The sequence below is a fragment of the Mesoplodon bidens genome (genome assembly GCF_964165515.1).
Source record: "Mesoplodon bidens genome assembly, chromosome: 1".
Taxonomy (NCBI): domain Eukaryota; kingdom Metazoa; phylum Chordata; class Mammalia; order Artiodactyla; family Ziphiidae; genus Mesoplodon; species Mesoplodon bidens.
Window position 1 is genome coordinate 140,596,236 of NC_138176.1, and position 22,208 is coordinate 140,618,443.

The 22,208-nt window shown below is 36.9% G+C and overlaps 1 protein-coding gene across 3 annotated transcripts in view; it reads right to left on the reverse strand.

Annotated features, from left to right (window-relative positions):
- SLAIN2 (SLAIN motif family member 2) overlaps positions 1 to 22,208 on the reverse strand; it is a 74,741-nt gene that overhangs the window by 40,903 nt on the left and 11,630 nt on the right. For 2 of the 3 annotated variants that reach the window (XM_081250333.1, XM_081250332.1), the window contains exons 2-3: positions 6,071 to 6,219; positions 455 to 619 (exon numbers count right to left, since the gene is read on the reverse strand). In XM_081250333.1, the coding sequence (XP_081106459.1) occupies positions 455 to 619; positions 6,071 to 6,219 (314 nt within the window). The remainder of the gene's footprint in view (positions 1 to 454; positions 620 to 6,070; positions 6,220 to 22,208) is intronic. The other variant, XM_081250334.1, reaches the window with a different exon arrangement.

The following is a 22,208-nucleotide window of genomic DNA, read 5'->3' on the forward strand; positions in this document are numbered from 1 at the left end:
CAATCTATCCCTCTCCCATATCATTTAGAGCTCTAAACACCCACTTGGCACATTCATATACAGCCTTGTACTATTATTTAACTACAGTATCAAAGCTTATTAAAACTCCTATTAGAAGAGTTTAACTCTGTAGCTTTTACAACCTAAGCAAGCTACTCAGTAAGCATCTATGGGTTAAAAGAATAAAGCCTGTGACGCTATTTTATCAAGCCACATTAAAAAACTTTTACACACGTGCTAAAGAAAATTTTATGAATGTAACTTGGCTTATCTGTATCACTGGAGCCTAGTATCGTACTACCTAGTGCTAAGTAGCACCTCAATGATATCTTCTCTAACCAGTTGGAGGTTTCATAAATAAAGGAACTTGAACTACTGATGAGTAAGTTATTTTCTGAGGCAGGGCAGTAAGTTAAAAACCATTTCTTAATTACTCCATTTCGTTTCTCCTTACCTGAATTTCCAGGAAGTATTAGCTGTTTGACTATAGGAGGTCGCACTGGGGTTGAGGACGGAGAATTGAAACCACTGCTGTATGGGCTACTGGCATTTGGACTGTAAGGACTTGTGTAACTGATGGAGTTGAAAGGATTATTATACAAATTCTGCCTCTTGAGAGCTGCATTAATGACAAGGGGAAAAATCAAATTGAAGAAAAGGCTAATAACATCGCAAAAATTTTCCTATTGGGGGACTGCCCTGGTGGCGGAGCGGTTAAGAATCTGCCTGCCAATGCAGGGGACAAGGGTTCGAGCCCTGGTCCAGGAAGATCCCACATGCTGCGGAGCAACCAAGCCCGTGCGCCACAACTACTGAGCCTGTGCTCTAGAGCCTGTGAGCCACAACTACTGAGCCCATGTGCCACAACTACTGAAGCCCATGCACCTAGAGCCCATGCTCTGCAACAAGAGAAGCCACTGCAATGAGAAGTCCGCGCACCGCAATGAAGAGTAGGCCCCACTCGCTCCAACTAGAGAAAGCCCGCGCGCAGCAATGAAGACCCAACGCAGCCAAAAATATAAATAAAAATAAATTTATTAAAAAAAAATTTTCCAATTAGGAAATTCAGTAAGTCATTATCTCAGTTTAAACACAGAAACGTTTCTATAGTAGTGGAGAGAAATATATCACATTAATAATCCCAACAAAATATTTCCACTATCTTAAATTTTGTTATGCAAATAAAACAGGAGCCACACCAAACAGAAATAATACTATAGGAAGAATATCTCCTCAACAAATTATTAGCTACTAAATTAAGTTACTTCTATCTTGTTGGAAAGTTTATTCCAACTGTATCAACCTTGAATGGCCTTTAAAAATAAAATGAATATAGGGGCTTCCCTGGTGGCGCAGTGGTTGGGAGTCCGCCTGCCGATGCAGGGGACACGGGTTCATGCCCCGGTCTGGGAGGATCCCGCATGCCGCTGAGCGGCTGGGCCCGTGGGCCATGGCCGCTGGGCCTGCACGTCCGGAGCCTGTGCTCTGCAACAGGATAGGCCACGGCAGTGAGAGGCCCACGTACCACAAAAAAAATAATAACGATAAATAAATAAATAAAATGAATATAAAAGCATATTTGTGTTGTCTCATTTTCCTATAACAAATACACATTGCTAATAACAACAAAAAACTATGAAATAATGAGTTTTAAAAACAGTCTTTCCAAAGTTTGGATTTTTGAAAAAATAAAGCAATACTGACTATTATTTAGGCCAGATTAAGGTCAAACATACAAGAATTCTTTTTATAAAAAGACCCCCCCCGCCCCATTTTCTGGGCCAAGGAGAATACTTCTGCCAAAAAAGGGGAAAAATTTGTGCTATGCATATAAAATTATAAAAATAGTATGAAAGTGGGGCTAAGATATCAATTATATACAAGAAAAATTAATACTTAAAATATTTTTCTTTTCTTCACCCTATTCTAAAATCTACAGCTTATTCATATTTATGACCATCACCAAAGTACTATGCAGAATAAATACACAAATGTGACATGGTACTTCTTCTCAAGAGGCCTAAAGCCAAGTAGTGCAGGCAGAAAAAACAGCGATTTCAAGGCAAAATGAAATGAGTACTATCATAAAGGCGCAAAGAGGCTAATGGAAATGATGAGATAGGAGTAATGCATTACAACTGAGAGAAAGTAGGTAGTAAGGCTTTTTGGAAGGAGAGGCACTGGAGCAGTCTTGAGAGGATAATTTGGTAGGACACTGGAAGTGGGGAAAGTATATGCTTTCATCTGTTTATAACATAAACTAAAGCCATGTCTTGAAAATGCATAGTGTGTCCAGGGAATAACAGTGAGTAATCTAGAAAGGTAAAGTTCATGGTGAGGGACAAAACAGGAAAAACCAGCTGGGGCCAGGTCACAGGAGGCCTGGAATACTATGCTCAGGAGTCTGGAATTTGTTCAGTAGCAGTGATAACACCATCAGGGACTTTTAAGCAAGAGTAACATGATCCAATCAGCTTAAGGAAAAAAAAACTGATGGAAATTCTAATGTTAAATAGATTAGACTGAACTAGGCAATAGAAGTGGCCAAAAAAAAAAAAAAAAGGAAGAAAAGGATAAATATTAAAAACCGGTAAGGATTACTAAAGGGAAAAAACAATAAGATGGTTCTGAAGTTTCTGGTTTGCCTATAAGCAGAGCACTGGTTTTGGGAGGAGGAACACGTTTTCTGTTTAGTTTTACTGTTTAGTTGGATAGTGTGGTAAGTTGGTCAGTATAGTTTTCTACATATTCACCATGAGACAAGACACCACGAAACATATTTAGTATGTAGTATGTAGCATGATCTCAATATATCAACCTGAGCAGAAATAGGGGTGTTCATTCCTTCCTATCTCTTTACTCTTCTATTTCCTTTGAAGCGCAGTCTCTCTTTATTTGGTTATTTAATCACTAGCATTTCAAGTTCTCAACTCTTTTATCATCTCACTCTAAACCATATTCTTCTTCTTGAGAAATCTCATTCATACTCACAACATTAGTTATTATCTCTATTCCCCCAAATATCCATTATTTATATCTCCAGGCATAAGTTTCCATGAGCTTCAGTCCCATATATGCTGCCCATTTAATGTCTCCCCTGAGGGTATGGCAAATGCACCCCAGAGCCAACAAGTCCAAATCCAAATTCTTTATTTTCGAGCTAAAACAAATTCTCTTCCTGGGGTCTCTATCTCAGAATGATAACAACATTCATCCTATTACACAAGCTGGAAACCTAGAAATCACTGCTGATACTTTCTTCTCCCTCATTTCCTCATATTTGGTTCATTCCTTTTGCCTTTCACACCTTTTCATCTCCACTACGACCCTTTCCCCCCAACACACACTACCCAGCTATCATCATCAACCCTCCTCAAAAGCATCCTACGGTTCACTTTTGGCCCTCTCCAATCTACTCTCCATACTACAGCTAAGCATGTCCTCATCAATGTGCAAATCCTCTCATTTCTTCTTCCTGCCAACACATACCATACCCTTGAATAAAACCCTTCAGTATCTTCCCATTGCTTTTAGAATATTAGAATAAAGTACAAAACCTTTAACATGGTCTCTAAGGCCTTGCAGAGTCTGGCTCCTACATATTGTTCTGACCTCATGTCCAGTTCCTCATGTAGGCCAGGCTCCCTCCCATATGCTCCCACAGGCCTCCCACAGAGCCTTTGCACACGCTGTTCTCACCACCTGCAACACTCTACTCCCTCTGTCGCCTTCCCCTTTAGCCCACTTAAATTTTCCTGAATCTTTAGGACTCAGGCCAAACATTACTTCCTGAAGTAAAATTCTAATTTCTCCAAGCTCAAAGCACTGTAGATCATTCTTTTATTACATATCACCAGTTATAAAAATTATTTTATTAACATATTTCCCCTACTAGATGATAAACTCCATGAGTGCAAGTACAGTGTTAGTCTTTCTTCATCATGTATCTGCTACCCTTTCCCCAATGCCTGATACATAACAGACTCTCAAAAAATATTGAATATATGCATAAATAAAGGAGATTAGTTTGAATAAAGATGATACTGGATATAGTATGAATGGATGAAATCATCAAAACAGAGAGAAATGGGGCAAAAGAGAGACCTGGGTAGATGGGGCGGGGGTGGGGGGAAGGCAGGAGGAATGGGAAGTTTAATGGGTACAGAATTTTAGTATGGGATAACAAAAAAGTTCTGGAGATAGACAGTGGTGATGGCAATGTGAATGTACTTAATGCCACTGAACTGTATGAACTGTATATTTAAAAATGGTGAAAGTGGGAAATTTTATGCTATATAAATATTACCCCCCCCAAAACACACACAAAAAGAGGGGCAGAGAAGGGAGAAGCTTTAAAGAAGACTGAAAAGAAAACCGGAGGGAGAATAAGGGTAAAAAAGATAATGCGCTATTGAAAAAACAAGAGAAGAATATCGTAGGAACACGTGCTGGTACACTAAAGAGAAGCTGAGTATGATGGAGTAGAAACGGCTGTGCTAGAATATAATAGCTAAGTTCCTAGGAAGCTTTGCCTTATCAAAAAAATACATTCAAAAACCAATCTTCCCTTTAACTTGGGAAAAGAGAGGTTTAGGACAATAAGGTTCAAACTTGTAACAGCCAAATTATTTTTCTTTAAATATATACAGCTATAGCTATTGCTCTGTGCATACAGCTATAAAATCTAAACACTGTTAAGCAGATCCAGTACTTGATTACACCTAGTTTTGGTTCAAGAGTAACAGCTTTTCTTACATGCTCCTACTATCTTTAATACCTTTGTTATAATAAAGCAAAAAGCTACTCACTCCAATTGCTACTTCTGAAGTGCAACAGCTTTGGTTTTCTCCCCTATGTCCATCCCATACATTATTTTCTTATAATAACCACTGCTCCTGCCAAACAAACTACACTTTGCTATATGACAGTTTAACTGTGTAGGCTCCCCCCTGCCTCCCCTGACCATTTGCAGCTTACACTCTAAAAAAGAGCACGTACCTCAATAATAAAGCCAAAAAAAAAGCAATTTTAAGGACATGGCTGCCAAGTAAACACAAAGCAAAAAACAAAACTCTATTTAGGATTTGTAATCATGCATCAATCTTTTACTACATGAGTATTCCAGGAAACTGATTCTTTTTTTTTTTGGCCTCACTGAGAGGCTTGCAGGATCTTAGTTCCCTGATCAGGGACTGAACCAGGGCCCCAGCACTGAAAGCGTTGAGTACTATCCACCAGACCCCCAGGGAATTCCCAGAAACTGATTTAAAAGAAAAAAAAAATTTTTTTGAAACATGTTTAAAAGATTGAGAGTAATTCCAAGAAAGAGTCAATAATATTTTTCCTACATTTCTAACACACTGGCATGCTACATTAAATGCCATAAAGAGTGACACATACATTTTGTCAGCTTTGTGAATGCTATTAAACAATAGAACATAAAAGCAGTTTAACTTAAAATGCCAAGTTAAAAAAAAAAAAGAAAGAGGGGAAATGAATACATTTACTAAGCACTACCATGAGCCAGAAAAACATGCTGGGCTCTTTCAACATTATCATTTAATCCTTAAATAACACTTACAGGGTTCATCATGCTTGTAAGAAAACTGAGCTTATAGGAGTTAAATAATTCGCAGAGCCACATAGCAACTAAGTAACAGAGTGAGAATGAGGGCTCTTTGGTTCTCAACCTGTATCTTTCTACCACATTAGAATTTCTCTGAGGCTGGTGAGATGATTTTAGATGATATCAGACAAAACATTTTTTTAAAATAATTATTTCTTTTAGCTTGCATCAGAAAAAACCTTATTACATAAAATCCATTATTTCATGGATATTTTTTAGGATGAAGCTAAATAAAAATACGGAGATTTTTTTAAAAAGCTATTAAGAAAATAACAGAACAGGGTTATGTGCATATGGCAAAAACTCACAATGGCATGCACAATGTGATTTGGAAAACACCCCCCAAGCAAAGAACTACCTTCCTAAAAACATACCAGTCAACATTTATGTTTTTTGATTAAAGAAAGCAAAGAGATGAATTTACAAGTAAAATTATAGACATACCTGACATAGTTTGATCAAGTTTGTGGATAAGAGACTTTTTAGCACATTCAACATCAGGACTTGGGTAATCCAAAACTTGCCTGCACCAAACTAAAGGGCTAACTGATTTCTGCATTGGTGTAAGTTTTTTCTTTGGTGATGAATACAGCCTAGAAGAAAACAAAACACAAAAACAAAAAAGGGTAATGTTAATTATTAAGCACAAGGTTATAAAATAGGGATCCTTTGGAACAGATTTAAATTGGGGGATGGGGAGTAAAAATGATGCAGTATATTTAAAATCACCCACATTTACTTTCTGCACAGGAAGAAAATGACACTACAATCATCAATATAAGCCCAAATCTCAACTATTAAATGAACCCAAATGAGGCCAACTGTCCAGTCCTAAAATGTGTCTTATTTTTCTCTTTTACTCTCATTTCAAAAACTATGAAGAAACATGTCTTTACAATATTTTATTCTGTTTTCAATAGTTCTTAACTCCCTAATATAACCATATCATTAAGTCCCGTCTAGAAGGCAGATAAATAACTTGCTTTCCAACTCCCAGTTCCCTTCCTACCACAAACCACACAAACATTCACCATTAGTAATGCATTCCTTTTACTTAAGCAGTACCCACTCTGTAGCCCTTTTTCCAAATGATACGTCAGAGAACAGCAATACATTAAAAAATCCTTAATAACAATATGAATCAATTTATGAAATTACTTCAGTTTCAGTAAAGAAGAAAGGAAAAGTATTTTATAAGCTTCTGCGGAAGGTATATAAAAACAAAAAGGGGGCTTCCCTGGTGGCGCAGTGGTTGAGAATCCGCCTGCCGATGCAGGGGACACGGGTTCGTGCCCCGGTCTGGGAGGATCCCGCATGCCGCGGAGCGGCTGGGCCCGTGAGCCATGGCCGCTGGGCCTGTGCGTCCGGAGCCTATGCCCCACAGCGGGAGAGGCCGCGACAGTGAGAGGCCCCCGTACCACAAAAAAAAAAAAGGTGAGAAGATACTTCCTACTTCATTTGTTTTTCCTCAGATTAGTTCAGATTATATCAATCGATGTAAATTTATTTCAAATGTGACTTCTATATGAAAAATGTGAAGTTACTTGAATTCTAACCAGAGTGGTTTCCAAATTAAGACACTTAAGTGAAATCTATGATATAAACAAAATTACTACACTTCCAGATGGATGGGATGTAAAACCAGCTCCTTTATCGCACCTGACGGACTCATGAAGGATGGGGAAAAGGGAGAAAAAGTGCCCCATTTGACATTGCCTCCTTCTGTCTTGTTGATGCTTCATAGAGGTGGAGGTTCAGCTCTCACACTGGGCCTCTGTGACTTAATTTTAGCAGAAATAGGGAAATAAAGCAAAATTTTTCAAGTTTTCTTTTTCTTTTTTTTTTTTTTTTTTTTGCAGTACGCGGGCCTCTCACTGCTGTGGCGTCTCCCGTTGCGGAGCACAGGCTCCAGACGCGCAAGCTCAGCGGCCCAGCCACTCCGCGGAATGTGGGATCCTCCCAGACCGGGGAACGAACCCGTGTCCCCTGCATCGGCAGGCAGACTCTCAACCACTGCACCACCAGGGAAGCCCCTCAAGTTTTCTTGACAAATAAAAACTTGACAATCTCAACTTGTAAGTTACATTAGCCATCAATAAATTGGCTGTGTCCATCAGAACACAGTCCTTCTTGACTGAATTGTATATTATTTAAGAAATTCAAAAGCGTCAGAGTGGAAAAAAATGTTTTTAGTAGGCAAATTGATAAGGATAGGAAATAAAAAAAGATGGAAGAATACAAAATTACTCTTAAATTTTTAGCCGTTGTAACTGAAAGAATTATAGTGCCATTGACAAAAACAGGAATGCTACCATTCACATGGTATAGGCGAGATTATGATGTTTTAAACTGATTTTGAATTATTGATGTTTTATTCATTTAGTTTATAGTAGTTTCTGTATTTTTAAAGATGCTAAAAGTACCTTACAACTTTTTTAAAAACAGCCTTTTCAAGATGTAATTTACATACCATAAAATTTGCCTGTGTAATTTCTGCACCATAAAATTCATTGTAAAATTTGATGAATTTAGTATTTAGTTACCCGAACCATCACCACCATGTAATTTTAGAACATTTTTATCACCCTAAAAAGAAACCCCCTTTCCGTTTCTACCTCCAGCCCTAGGCAATAACAAATCTGCTTTCTGCTCCATGTTCTTTTCTAGACATTTCATATAAACAGAATCATACAATGTGTGTTTTGTGTGTCTGGCTTCTTTCACATGAATTACCAAAGTCTGAAAGAAAGAGTGATACACACTACTATATATAACTAATGAGGACCTACTGTATAGCACAGACTATAGTAGAGACTCAATGTTTTGTAATGGCATTTATGGGAAAAGAATATAAAAAAGAGTGGACATACATGTATGTATAACTGATTCACTTTGCTGTACACCAGAAACACAATACTGTAAATCAACTATACTCCAATTAAAAACAAAAAAACAAAAAAGCCCAACATTTCCTAAAAGTTCTCAACACAAGGAAAACAATAATTTTCTTCTTCTCCCCCCGCCCCTTTTTGTATCTGTATGAGATGATGAATGTTAACTAAACTTATTGTGGTAATCATCTTGCAAAATACTAAGTCTTGTCATTATGTTGTACACCTTAAACTTATATAGTACTGTATCTCAATTACATCTCAATAAAACTAAAAAAAGAAAGAAGGAATGAGCATTGCTACAAACACTACCAATATTAAAAGAATTGTAAGGAATATTTTGAACAGCTTTATGCCAACAAAACAGATAGACTGGATAGACAAATTCCTAGAAAGATACAAGTTATCAAATGGGACTTAAGAAGAAATAGAGGGCTTCCCTGGTGGCTCAGTGGTTGAGAGTCCGCCTGCTGATGCAGGGGACACGGTTCGTGCCCCGGTCTGGGAGGATCCCACATGCCGCGGAGCGGCTGGGCCCATGAGCCATGGCCGCTGAGCCTGCGCATCCGGAGCCTGTGCTCTGCAACGGGAGAGGCCACAACAGTGAGAGGCCCACATACAGCAAAAAAAAAAAAAAAAAAAAAAAAAAAAAAAGAAATAGAGACTCTGAAGAGATTTATAAAAAGAAATTGAATTAGTAATGAGAAATCTTCCTGCAAAGAAAAGCCCAGGCCCAGATGCCTTCACTTATTAATTTTATCAATACTAAGGAAAAGTAATGCCAATCCTATACAAACTCTTTCAGAAAATAGATCTAATGGTAAAAGACTGAATGATTCTCCTAAGACTGGGAACAAAGTCAAGGATGCACACTATCAACATCTCTATTCAATGTGGTACTACAGTGTCTAGCCAGTGCAGAAAGGCAAGAACAAGAAATTAAGGCAACCATGTGGGAAAGAAAAAAGTAAAATTGTCTTTATTCACAGACACTATGATCCTGTACATAGAAAATCCTTTGTAGGAATCTACTGAAAGCAAACGAAATCAACTAGACTTAATGTGTTTAGCAAAGTCACAGGATATGAGATCAACAGGCCAAAAACAAAATCAATTTATTTCTATATATCAATGAACAACTCAAATATGAAATAAATATAACAATATAACAATTCCATTCACAACAGCATCAAAAAGAATACTTAGGAATAAATTTAACAAATGAAGTGCAAGAGTTGTACACCGAAAACAATAAAACATTGCTGAGAGAAATGAAAGACTTAAATAAATGGAGAGATGTACCATGTTCCTAGATCTGAAGACTCAATGTTGTCAAGATGTCAGTTCTTCCAAACTGATCAACAGAATACAATCCCTACAAAAATGTCAGCAGGCATTTTTATAGAAATGGACAACCTAATTCTAAAAGTTACATGAAAATGTAAAGACAAAGAATGGCCAGAAGAATTCTGAAAATGAAAAATCTTTAAAATTTTAAAATCTCTGGTCTTGCTCCCTTCCAATCCATTCTATATATCACAGCCAAATTGTTTTCTAAAATATGAATCTATTAATATTCCTCTGCTAAAAATTCTATGCCAGTTTCCTTTTGCCCTTATGATAGTTTTTTCCAAAACACAGCCCCCATGACCCTTGAAACACAGCAATGATCTAACTGTTGCAGTACCTTTTTTTTTTTTTTTAGCTACATTTCTCACCCTTCTCCACCACTCAAATCTAAATAATAGCCATATGGTACTAATTTCTACTCCTGAAAAGCCCAACACTTTTGCTTCTAGGTCATTTTGTGCATGCTGTTCCCCTTGCCTTAAACAAACTCAGTTCCACTTCTTGGTTACCTCACCCTCCCTTGCCCAACTTTGGCCAGCCCATTCGTACTTTCTACGAAGTCTCAACTTAAATGTCCCTTCTTCAAGGAAACCTTCCTTAAGTACCTGTCATAAGACTATATTAGGGGCTTCCCAGGTGGCGCAGTGGTTAAGAATCCACCTGCCAATGCAGGGGACACGGGTTTGAGCCCTGGTCCGGGAAGATCCCACATGCCACGGAGCAACTAAGCCCGTGCACCACAACTACTGAGCCCTCGTGCCACAACTACTGAAGCCAGAGAGCCTAGAGCCCATGCTCTGCAACGAGAAGCCACTGCAATAACAAGCATGCGCACCAACACAAAGAGTAGTCCCCGCTTGCTGCAACTAGAGAAAGCCTGCGCTCAGCAACAAAGAACCAATACAGCCAAAAATAAATAAATAAATAAAATTTTTAAAATGTGTTGGGGCAATAAAAATGCTACAATATGGATAAACCACAAAAACATTAAACTAAGTAAAAGAAGTCAGCCACAAAAGACCACATACTGCATGATACCATTCATATGGAATGTCTAGAATAGGCAAATCTATGAGACAAAGTAGATTGGCGGTTGCCCAGGGATGGGAGAGCGGATGGTGAGAGAGAAATGGGAAATGACTGCTAATGGGTACAAAGATCCTTTCTGGATACTGAAAATATTCTAAACCAAGATTATGGTCATGGTTGTACTATTCTGTAAATATACTAGAAATCACTCAATACTAAAAACAGGTGAATTTTATGTATGTAAATTCTACCTCAATAAAGCTGTTAAAAACGTTAGAAATAATTGGTCTCTCAAGATGTTGCTTTTTCCCTTAGGACAATTATTACAAAGGAATTAAACACCATTAAATATAATTTATGTCTATTGTTAATAGTGAGAGAACTAGTAAAGATGTAATTAAGAATATGAATATTATGAAACTGATCATAACAAATCATATTTTGTCTGATATGTCACACATACCTGTATAATATGACTGGTGATAAAAACAACTAAGAATATAACTATTTTGTAAAAGTAACAACTTTAGGGACTTCCCTGGTGGCGCAGTGGTTAAGAATCTGCCTGCCAATGCAGGGGACACAGGTTTGATCCCTGGTCCAGGAGGATTCCACATGTTGTGGAGCAACTAAGCTCGTGCGCCGCGACTACTGAGCCTGCGCTCTAGAGCCTGCGAGCCACAGCTACTGAACCTGTGTGCCGCAGCAACTGAGGCTCACGTGCCTAGAGCCCGTGCTCAGCAACGAGAAGCCACCGCAATGAGAAATGAGAAGCCCGCGCACCGCAATGAAGAGTAGCCCCCGCTCACCACAACTAGAGAAAGCCCACGCGCAGCACTGAGGACCCAACCCAGCCAAAAATTAAAACAAAACAAAACAAAAAAAACCTTTAGTAATATAGAAATGTATAAATGTAAAGGAGTGATAATAACCTCCCTCCCCCTACCAATTCTATCCTCCCAAGTTATTTACAGTTTGCAGTATGTCTCTCGTGACTTTTTTATGCATACACATAGCAGACATATTAAAAGATAGAGATAGGATGGGAAACTGGAGACACTTTACTGAATTTATAGTAACTACAGTAATCACTTTTCATGTTGCAGTCAGCTGAAAGTAGGCTAATAAAGCTAAGAACAACAAAGATTTAACTTTATTTAAAGTAAAAATAAAAATTATATCAAAACTGTTATTGAAATAAATTTCTGTAGATTGGTATGGAAACTTTTTACAGGCTAAGGAAAATCATCAGATTTTAATACCTCAAAATCATACTTCTCTATTTACTGAGCAAGGTGTATTCAAGGCAAAAGAACAGAGCCTCTGTCTTCACAAGTTCAATGTATATTCCCTGAAACAGTAATGACATTTACAGACTTATATATTTGCATCTGAATGAACCCTGAACAAAACACCAATGTTCATTCTGTCTCCAAGCTAAACTCTAAGCACTTGAAGGCTTAGTATCAAGCCACAATCAGTCATTTAAACAAACATTTATGTGGCAGCTACCACTGGCCAGGCATGGTGCTTGACAGGAATTCAAAACTGAATTAAGGGGCTTCCCTGGTGGCACAGTGGTTGAAAGTCTGCCTGCCGATGCAGGGGACACGGGTTGGTGTCCCGGTCCGGGAGGATCCCACATGACGCGGAGCGGCTGGGCCCATGAGCCATGGCCACTGAGCCTGTGCGTCTGGAGCCTGTGCTCCGCACGGGAGAGGCCACAACAGTGAGAGCCCCACATACCGCAAAAAAAAAAAAAAAATGAATTAAGACAAAATTAAATGATTATACTTCTCATCGTGCTGGTTGTTAGCTCTCTCAGTCATAGTGGGTACTACCATAGAAACCTACAGTGCCTGCTCAACAAGTTCCAAACCTCTAGATTCAGGTTTCTAGGACTTATCTGTTTTTTTGGATTTTATTTTTTAATCCTCTCCACATCAGCCCCAGCTAAAAATAACCAATGGCAAACAAGAGTTTCACTATGAGAAGTCAACGCAAGACCCATTATTTCCCTCCAAGGGGGGAAATTAGCAGGCTCACTCAAAATATAGTCACATCCTAAAATTACTAAAGTACTCTCTCTATATCTACTAGTTATTAATAAAGACATAAAATATAATCTCTATAATTATAAAATGCAATACGAATTAGGCACTAAACGCATATACTTAAAAACCTCCTCACTAACTTGAGAGCATCTATTAAATTCCATTCCTCAAATTTATCAGACTTATAGGTCATTTTTGGACTTAGCCTGGCCCACACCTGCTTCTTTTTTTGTGTATATATAAATTTATTTATTTTATTTATTTTATTTTTGGCTGTGTTGGGTCTTTGTTGCTGCGAGTGGGCTTTCTCTAGTTGCAGAAAGCGGGCTTCTCACTGCGGTGGCTTCTCTTTTTGCAGAGCATGGGCTCTAGGCGTGTGGGCTTCAGTAGTTGTGGCTCACAGGCTCTATCTAGAGCACAGGCTCAGTAGTTGTGGCGCATAGGCTTAGTTGCTCCACGGCATGTGGGATCTTCCCAGACTAGGGCTTGAACCTGTGTCCCCTGCATCGGCAGGCAGATTCTTAACCACTGTGCCACCAAGGAAGCCCCACCCCTGCTTCTTATTCACGCTTTTCAAACATAACAACCCTTAACAAGGACACATGGTTGGGTACTTTCTAATTCTCTCGCAGGCAGATGAGCAGAAGTTCATGAATGGAGTAGTGGAGGGCTGTGTGTGGGAGAGATTTCCTTCTAGTAACTGTAGAAGTGGGACATGGTTTGATGCATCCTCATGAATTCTAAACCTCTAAGTTTTAACTAAACACTATTTCTCTCTTACCAAATATTTTCATGAACTTCATGGTACTGCATTATCTTGCTTCTATTATTTCCCACATTTCAAGGAGATATAGTCACTTTTTCTTTTCCTCCCTATAGTTCCTTAATACCCTCAAGAAATCTCAATTTTACTCCAGAATTTGAACCTTTTCCAAGATCAAAGCAAATTGTATGTTTTGCATTTATTGAGCCTTCCTCTTAAATAAGCTAATTTGTTCCTAAAGGTATCCATTTCCTCCATAATTTAGATTCCCAAATAAAAGAGCACAGAGGATGTGATTTTACGTAAATAGAACAGGCAAAATAAGAACTTATATTACTGAAAGCCTTAAAACCTAAATGCTTCTACAAGTTCATTTTTGCTACTAAACTATCACACAACAGGAGTCAACATGCAGTGTGCTCTGGCTAGTACAAGTCATTACTATAAGAAACAGAACATTATTGTAACTCAATTCATTTACATTGAGGCACTACTTAATGCTATTTACTACCCAAATTATTTTATTTTAAATCATGTCGAAATTAAACTGATTTACAGATATACTTATAGATATGTTCCCAGCAGAAGGGCAAGGAGGCAGGGATCTCGGTAAATAAAAGAGAAGGGAATGAGCCTTTTCAGGCTACCAGGGCATCAGCACCACCAGGGACCCTGGAAAGTTTGGCATAGGGATTTGCATGCAGAGTAGTCCCAAAAATGAGACTGAAGAGAGCAGCAACATCAGTAACCCTGAAGATTCACAAAATGTGAGCTTTGAAATTCCTTATCTGATATTCCTGGAAAGTAAGGAAGTTTGGGTTTTTCCCCCCTCAACAAAAACAGACTACAAATCACAGCAATATCTTTTTTGATCCACCTCCTAGAGTAATGAAAATAAAAACAAAAATAAACAAATGGGACCTAATTAAACTTCAAAGTTTCTGCACAGCAAAGGAAACCATAAACAAAAAGACAACCCACAGAATGGGAGAAATATTTGCAAATGAAGTGACCAACATGGGATTAATCTCCAAAATATACAAACAGCTCATGCAGCACAATATCAAAAAAACAAAAAACCCAATCCAAAAATGGGTGGAAGATCTAAATAGGCATTTCTCCAAAGAAGACATACAGATGGCCAAAAAGCACATGAAAAGATGCTGAACGTCACTAATTACTGGAGAAAAGCACATCAAAACTACAATGAGGTATCACCTCACACCGGTCAGAATGGCCATCATCAAAAAATCTATAAACAAAAAATGCTGGAGAGGGTGTGGAGAAAAGGGAACCCTCCTATACTGTTGACAGGAATGTAAATTGGTACAACCATTATGGAGAACAGTATGGAGGTTCCTTAAAAAACTAAATATAGAACTACCATACAGGGGACTTCCCTGGTGGCACAGTGGTTAAGACTCCACACTCCCAATGCAGGGGGCCCGGGTTCGATCCCTGGTCAGGGAACTAGATCCCACATGCGTGCTGCAACTAAGAGTTCACATGCCACAACTAAGGAGCCCGCCTGCCGCAACCCAGCACAACCAAATAAATAAATAAATACTTAAAAAAAAAAAAACTACCATACCATACAGCAATCCCACTCCTGGGCATATATCTGGAGAAAACCGTAATTCAAGAAGACACATGCACCCCAATGTTCACTGCAGCACTATTTACCATGGCCAAGACATGGAAGCAACCTCAATCAATGTCCATCGACAGAGGAGTGGGCAAAGAAGATGTGGTAGATATATACAATGGAATGTTAGTCAGCCATAAAAAAAGAATGAAACAGTGCCATTTGCAGCAACATGGATGGATCTCTAGATTGTCATACTGGGTGAAGTCAGACAAAGACAGATATCATATGATATAGCTTATATATGGAATCTAAAAATAAATGGTACAAATGAACTTATTTACAAAACAGAAATGGAGTCACAGATGTAGAAAACAAACTTATGGTTACCAGGGGGGAAAGGGGGAGGAGGGATAAAGGGAGATTGGGATTGATGTATACACACTACTATATATAAAATAGATAACTAGTAAGGACCTACTATATAACACAAAGAACTCTATAATGACCTATATGGGAAAAGAATCTAAAAAGGAGTAAGTATATGTCTATGTATAACTGATTCACTTTGCTGTACACCTGAAACTAACACAACAATGTAAATCAATTACACTCCAATAAAATTTTTTAAAAAAGACTACATACTTTAGGTAAATCTGATAAACTTGTTAATATTTGCACTTGTGGAATCTCATTTTTAAAATGCAAAGTTAAAAACAAGAATAACGGATAAGATCGTACACATCAGCTGACTTGCGCTCCAGTTCTATCAAAAACACATGTCTAAACTTACTGGAACCAAAATTTGTTCGTCTGTGAAATATAATCTTACTGATTCTAAGTAATAAGGAAAACATCAATGGCTTTTTAATGTATCATGTTGTATTATGATCCCTACCCTATGTGACTACAGAGTAATGAAACTGACTTAAATCAGTAAGATTTATCAGGATTTTGTTTTAATTATAAAAGCAATTTGTGTTCATAACAGAAAATTGAGAAATTACAAAAAGTACAAAGAAGTATAAAACAAGGTGTAACTGTTATCCTACAAAAGAGAGAATTTTAAAACTGATTTTAAACATCAGATACTGTATCTGGACAGAATTTTCTTTAATTCATTCATGGGAAAGTACAGTTTCAATATTACCATTATGCAGACTATGTATGAAATTCCTCATTTGTAACTGGCATAGGGGTCATGCAAGTCATGCAAGAAATTTGGTCTCAATATTTTACCTCGTTCACCTCGTTTCAACTAACATCATTGACAATCAGATTCAATCAACTTAATATACCTGAACTCTTACTACACACAAGATTCTGAGAGCCTGTTCCGACACGCAAAGATGAATATGATACTGCTCCCTCTGCTTAAAATTCTCACAATCTAGACAAGACAAAGTACGAGGTTGTGGTGTTACATATACTCTTAAAAGATACATAAACAGTGATAGGTAACACTGAAGAGCAAGTAAACCAAGTGGGAAATTTAGAACTTCAGAAAGGAAAGAAAAAAGGTACTCTATACAGAACGAAAATTAAAAGGTAACAGGCATGAATGTTTATGAAGTTTTCTGACAACAGCAAGTAAATCCAGGAAAAAGGTGAATTGGAGTTGGACTGCCGAGGACTTCAAATATCTTGCTAACCCATTTTTATTCACGAGGCATAATAATGACTTTAACAGTTTTCAAAATTCAAACCTACCCTCAAGAGGAAAAGAATCTGCTATTACTATGGATATTCGGAGAAATGTGCCATAGATTTAGGAAAAGAAAAATCCATGATGCTTACATTGCTAAAGATCTCTCCCACATTTAAGCTTAGCAATTTGTCTTGAGGGTATCTTACGTTCCAAAATAGATGACAATATTTTAATCACAGAAACACAGATTAAAAGAACACTTAGAAATAACCAAATTCAACTTTTACCTCTTTGAAACATCCCTTGTCACAGGACCATTAAGCAGTCTTTACTGCTAAAGTTTACTCACGCTTTTTAAAGGCAATCTATACTATCTAGGAACAGCTCTACTAGAAAATTCTCCCTTATATTAAATAAATATTTGCTTACCTCTAATGTATACCTATTGTTCTAGTAATGATCTCCAGAGTTATACAGAATAAGTCTAAAAAATCTATCTACAGGTTAAATAAATCAAGATCAAATGTTTTATCAGGCACAGTTTTCAGGATTGGTATGAATCTCGACGCACTATATTAGCTATGTGACTTCGAGTTTAGTTTCCTTACCTGTAAGATGTGGATAACATGACACCTGCTACAACACAGATGAATTTTGAAGAGACAATGATAAATGAAATAAGCCAGACACTAAAAGATAAATACTATATGATTCCACTTATATGAGGTACCTAGAATAGTCAAATTCATAGACACAGAATGTAGAATGGTCGTTGCCAGGGGCTGGGGGCAGGGAGAATAGGGGAATGGGGAATTACTATTTATACAGAGTTTCAGCTTGTAAAGTTCTAGAGATGGACGGTGGTGATGACTGCATAACAATGTGAATGTATTTATATGCCACTGAACTGTACACTTAAAAATGATTAAAATGGTAATTTTTGTCTTGTATATTTTACCCCAATTGAAAAAAATGGGGATAACAATAACTACAACTCAAAATTGTGCAGATTAAATTATTTAACGTGCATAAAATGCCTTATACAATACTTGGTATATAGAACATGCTTAAACAATAATGATTGTAATATATTTTACCAATCATGTGGCCCTTCTTGGCCAAATTCAATTTTTTAAGAAAGCAAGAAATGCATTATCATGTCTCTAAGTGTTCCCAGCATTGCAATGCTCACACATAGGGGGTCTAAGTACTTTTTCCATTAAAGAAAAAAAAAAATGTAAACCCATGTTAGAAACACTGGAAAACCACTGCTAAGAAGGGAATAAAATGATCATCTAGATGTATAACTTCTGATTCATTTAAAACACACACACACACGAACCACGTTACTTTAAAGTAACATCTCCCTGGTACAGAAGAGTCTAGAAAACAAAACTTCAAGATGTTAATCAGTGAATGACTGCCAAATTATAAGTGGTGCCAATTATACAAATTAAATGCTTTATAAACTTGGGCTTATCATATTAAATCACAGGCAAATTCTACCAATGGTCCCCTACAAAAAGCATACATAAAACAAAAAGGTCAAGTAATAAAAGCCCATTCTCAGAAGTGAAGGGCTATGAGAGAAAAAAATACAGTAAGAAAAAGCCACAGACCTATCTACCTCTGAGTTAGGGAAGTTTATCCATAAAATTTATTGATGAGAAGTCAGCATGAGTTTAAAGTGTTTTCATAAACTTAAAAGAAAACTGATTTAAAGTAAAATGGATTTAATGGGATACGAGGAACTTACTAGATTTCCAATCTCAAAAACCTTTAAGAAAAGAAGAAATAATCATCTGTCCTGACCAGCTTGAAAATTAAATCAGCTTAAAAACAAGAGGCATGACCGCCTGGTCTCAAAGTCCATTTCTAATTTTATTTTCTATGATTTTATGTTCTGCAAAAGTTCCTAAGGGTCCCACAAAGAGTCAGACAGCTCATGTCTATTTTCCCTAAAATCATTATTCTCAATCTGTTGTCTTCTCTACAGATATAGGGAGTGTATGTCAGCAATAATGAATCTCTCAAAGAAAAAGTAAAAAAAAAATAAAGCAACAAACTTCTAGATACTGACAAATAATTTTAACAAATACTGATTAGATAATACAGTCTTTACACATATATACGCAATACTAAACTCTCATCTACAAAAATGCAGCAGAGTGGATGAATAAACAATCTAAAACTCATTTAGAAAGTATTTCACACATACACCCCCCTTTTGCCCACATGTAAATTCCTTTTCAATTAGCCCAATTCACACTAGGAATGGAGAAAATAATCTGGAGACTTGGAGAGATGGAGAGGTCAGTTCCTAATCCTCCCCCTCAACAATGAATATTTTAAATAGTAACATAAAGATGTTTTATGTATTATATGCATTTGTTTATTCTTTTATATGAGGCTCTTGAGAAATTCTAATAAAAAACATTTAAAAAGGGTCCTTTCTTTGAGACCCACTACTGTTTCTTTCCTCAGTAAAAGTATACCTGTTTTAGGTAAATTTAATGAAGAACATGAAGATTTATGGAAAATTAGACTAAAATTATTTTGTTTTACAAAAACCTGGGAGCCTAAAAGTACATGGATGAAAGCACAGAGACACTAAAACTAAATTTAACTAAAAATGTTATATAACTGTAAAAATAAGGACAATATTACAGGAGCTGATTACATGCCAAGAGGCCAAAGGAAGATATAAATGATGTTACTCACCTAATTCAAATTTCAGTTCTAGTACAAAGAAAGTATGTAATAATGATATGGGATCACTTCAAGTTTTTAGACATCTGCTGAAAACCTCACCCTGCACAGAGAACGCCTAAGAAATTCTTGATTTACCCAACAATTAATTTCTCAAAAGGCTTAGGATGAAATGAGAACTGGACCTGTTCTGACCATCACCAACAACAAATTAATTGGGGATAACAAAATGATCAAAATACTGGAAGAAAGAGGCCATTTCATTTTGGAGTTTACAGAAAAATAGAAAAAAAAATTCTAAACACAGACATGCAAACCATTTTTTAGAAAATTTGATCTAAAAACATTCAGAGCACGTTTGATGATATTAAAGAATTATTTTTAATGGGGAGGGTAAACTGGTAGTGTAGTTATGTTTAAAAAGAGTCCTTATCTTCTACTACAATATTTAGTAATTAAATGATATGATGTTTGAGATGAAATTTGCTTCGAAATAGTCCAGAGGGTTGAGGTTTGAATGGTATAGATGAAACAAGAATGGCATGAGTTGGTAAGTGTTAAAGATGGGTTGTAAGTTAAGTGGAGGTTCATTTTACTGTTCACTCTATTTTTGTATATGTTTGAAATTTTTCAAAAAGTTTTTTTTTAAGTTCACTGCAAAGACAGACCAGTCTAGAACTAAAATAAAATGGTGATGATAAAGACAAAGCTAACACTTATATATTTAATTTGTGTCAACAACTGTTCTAAACGCTTTACCTATATTACATTTAATTCTATATGGTTGATACAATAATTAACTCTACAGATAATGAAAACTCTCAAGCACAGAGAGTAAATGGTTGGCAAGGTCATGCAGTTGACAAAGGTAGGAGCAGGGATTTCAACTCAGGCTACCTAGTTCCAGAGTCATGGCTCTTAGCTACAATCTGACTCCCAGGGGCTCCAAAGGCCAATTCAGCACAAGAATAGTGAGTACAAAAAGAGGTCATCAGATAAAGAAATTAATAAAAATGTACACAGGGCTCAGGTCGTTAAAGACAAATGATCAAAAAACAGAATTAGGGAATATAAAATAGCCAAAGGTGAATAACAGTACAAATGTACAAAGAATAATATAAAAATACAGATAATTAGAATTAGGTAAGGGTTGAAAATGTTTAAATATAGTCAGACTAACTGTGCTCCAATCCTAGCTCATCCATATACTTGAGAGACTACAAGCAAATTATTTAACCTAAGCTTTAATTTCATCATCTTTAAAATGGGGATTAATAATAGACCGACCATACTGGGTTATTAAGAAGATGAAATACTGTATATAAAGTGCTTAGCATGTATCTGTCATGTGTTAATGCAATAAATAATTGTTAGCAGGGCTTCCCTGGTGGCGCAGTGGTTGAGAGTCTGCCTGCCAATGCAGGGGACACGGGTTCATGCCCTGGTCCGGGAAGATCCCACATGCCGCGGAGCGGCTAGGCCCGTGAGCTATGGCCGCTGAGCCTGAGCGTCCGGAGTCTGTGCTCTGCAACGGGAGAGGCCAAAACAGTGAGAGGCCTGCATACCGAAAAAAAAAAAAATGTTAGCAATTATTAAAAATAAAAGAGCAATAAAAATCACACTGAAGGATGTCCACTTTCACCACTTGGACCTAACATGATACTGGATGTTCTACTCAGGGCAATTAACTGGGAAGATGAAATAAAAGGCATCCAGATTGGAAAAAAGAAGAAGTAAAATTATCTCTGTTAGCAGATGACATGATCTTTTATATAAAAAAAACTATTACAACTGATAAATGACTTGGGGAAGGCTGCAGGAGACAATGACATCAATATAAAAAAATCAACTATATTTCTATAGAGTAGCAATGAAAAATCCAAAAATGAAATTGAGAAAAACAATTCCATTTACAGTGGCATCAAAAAAATAATAAAATGACTGAAAATAAAATTTAAAGAAGAAATGTAACACTTATACACCGAAAATTACAAAACACAGTAGAAAGAAATTAAAGACGTAAATGAATGGAAAGACATCCAAGGATGTTCGTGGATTGAAAAAAATCAATATTGTTAAGATCTCAAAAGTTAAGATCCCCAATCTACAGATTCAATACAATCCCTATCAAAATTCCAGTTGCCTTTTATTTTTTGCTGAAATTTACAAGCTGACCCTAAAATTCATATGGAAATACAAGGGTCACTGAATAGCCAAAACAATCTTGAAAAAACCAAAACTGGAAGACTCACTCATTCCAATTTCAAAACCACAGTAATCACACTGGGTAGTACTGGCATAAAGGATAGTCACAGATCAACGGAATAGAATTGTGAGTCCAGAAATAAACCCATACATTTTATGAGGAACTGATTTTTTTTTGGATTTTTGAATTTTACTTTTTATACAGCAGGTTCTTATTACTCATCCATTTTATACACATCAGTGTATACAGTCAATCCCAATCTCCCAATTCATCACACCACCACCCGCACCCGCCGCTGCTTTCCCCACTCGTTGTCCATATGTTTCTTCTCTACATCTGTGTTTCAA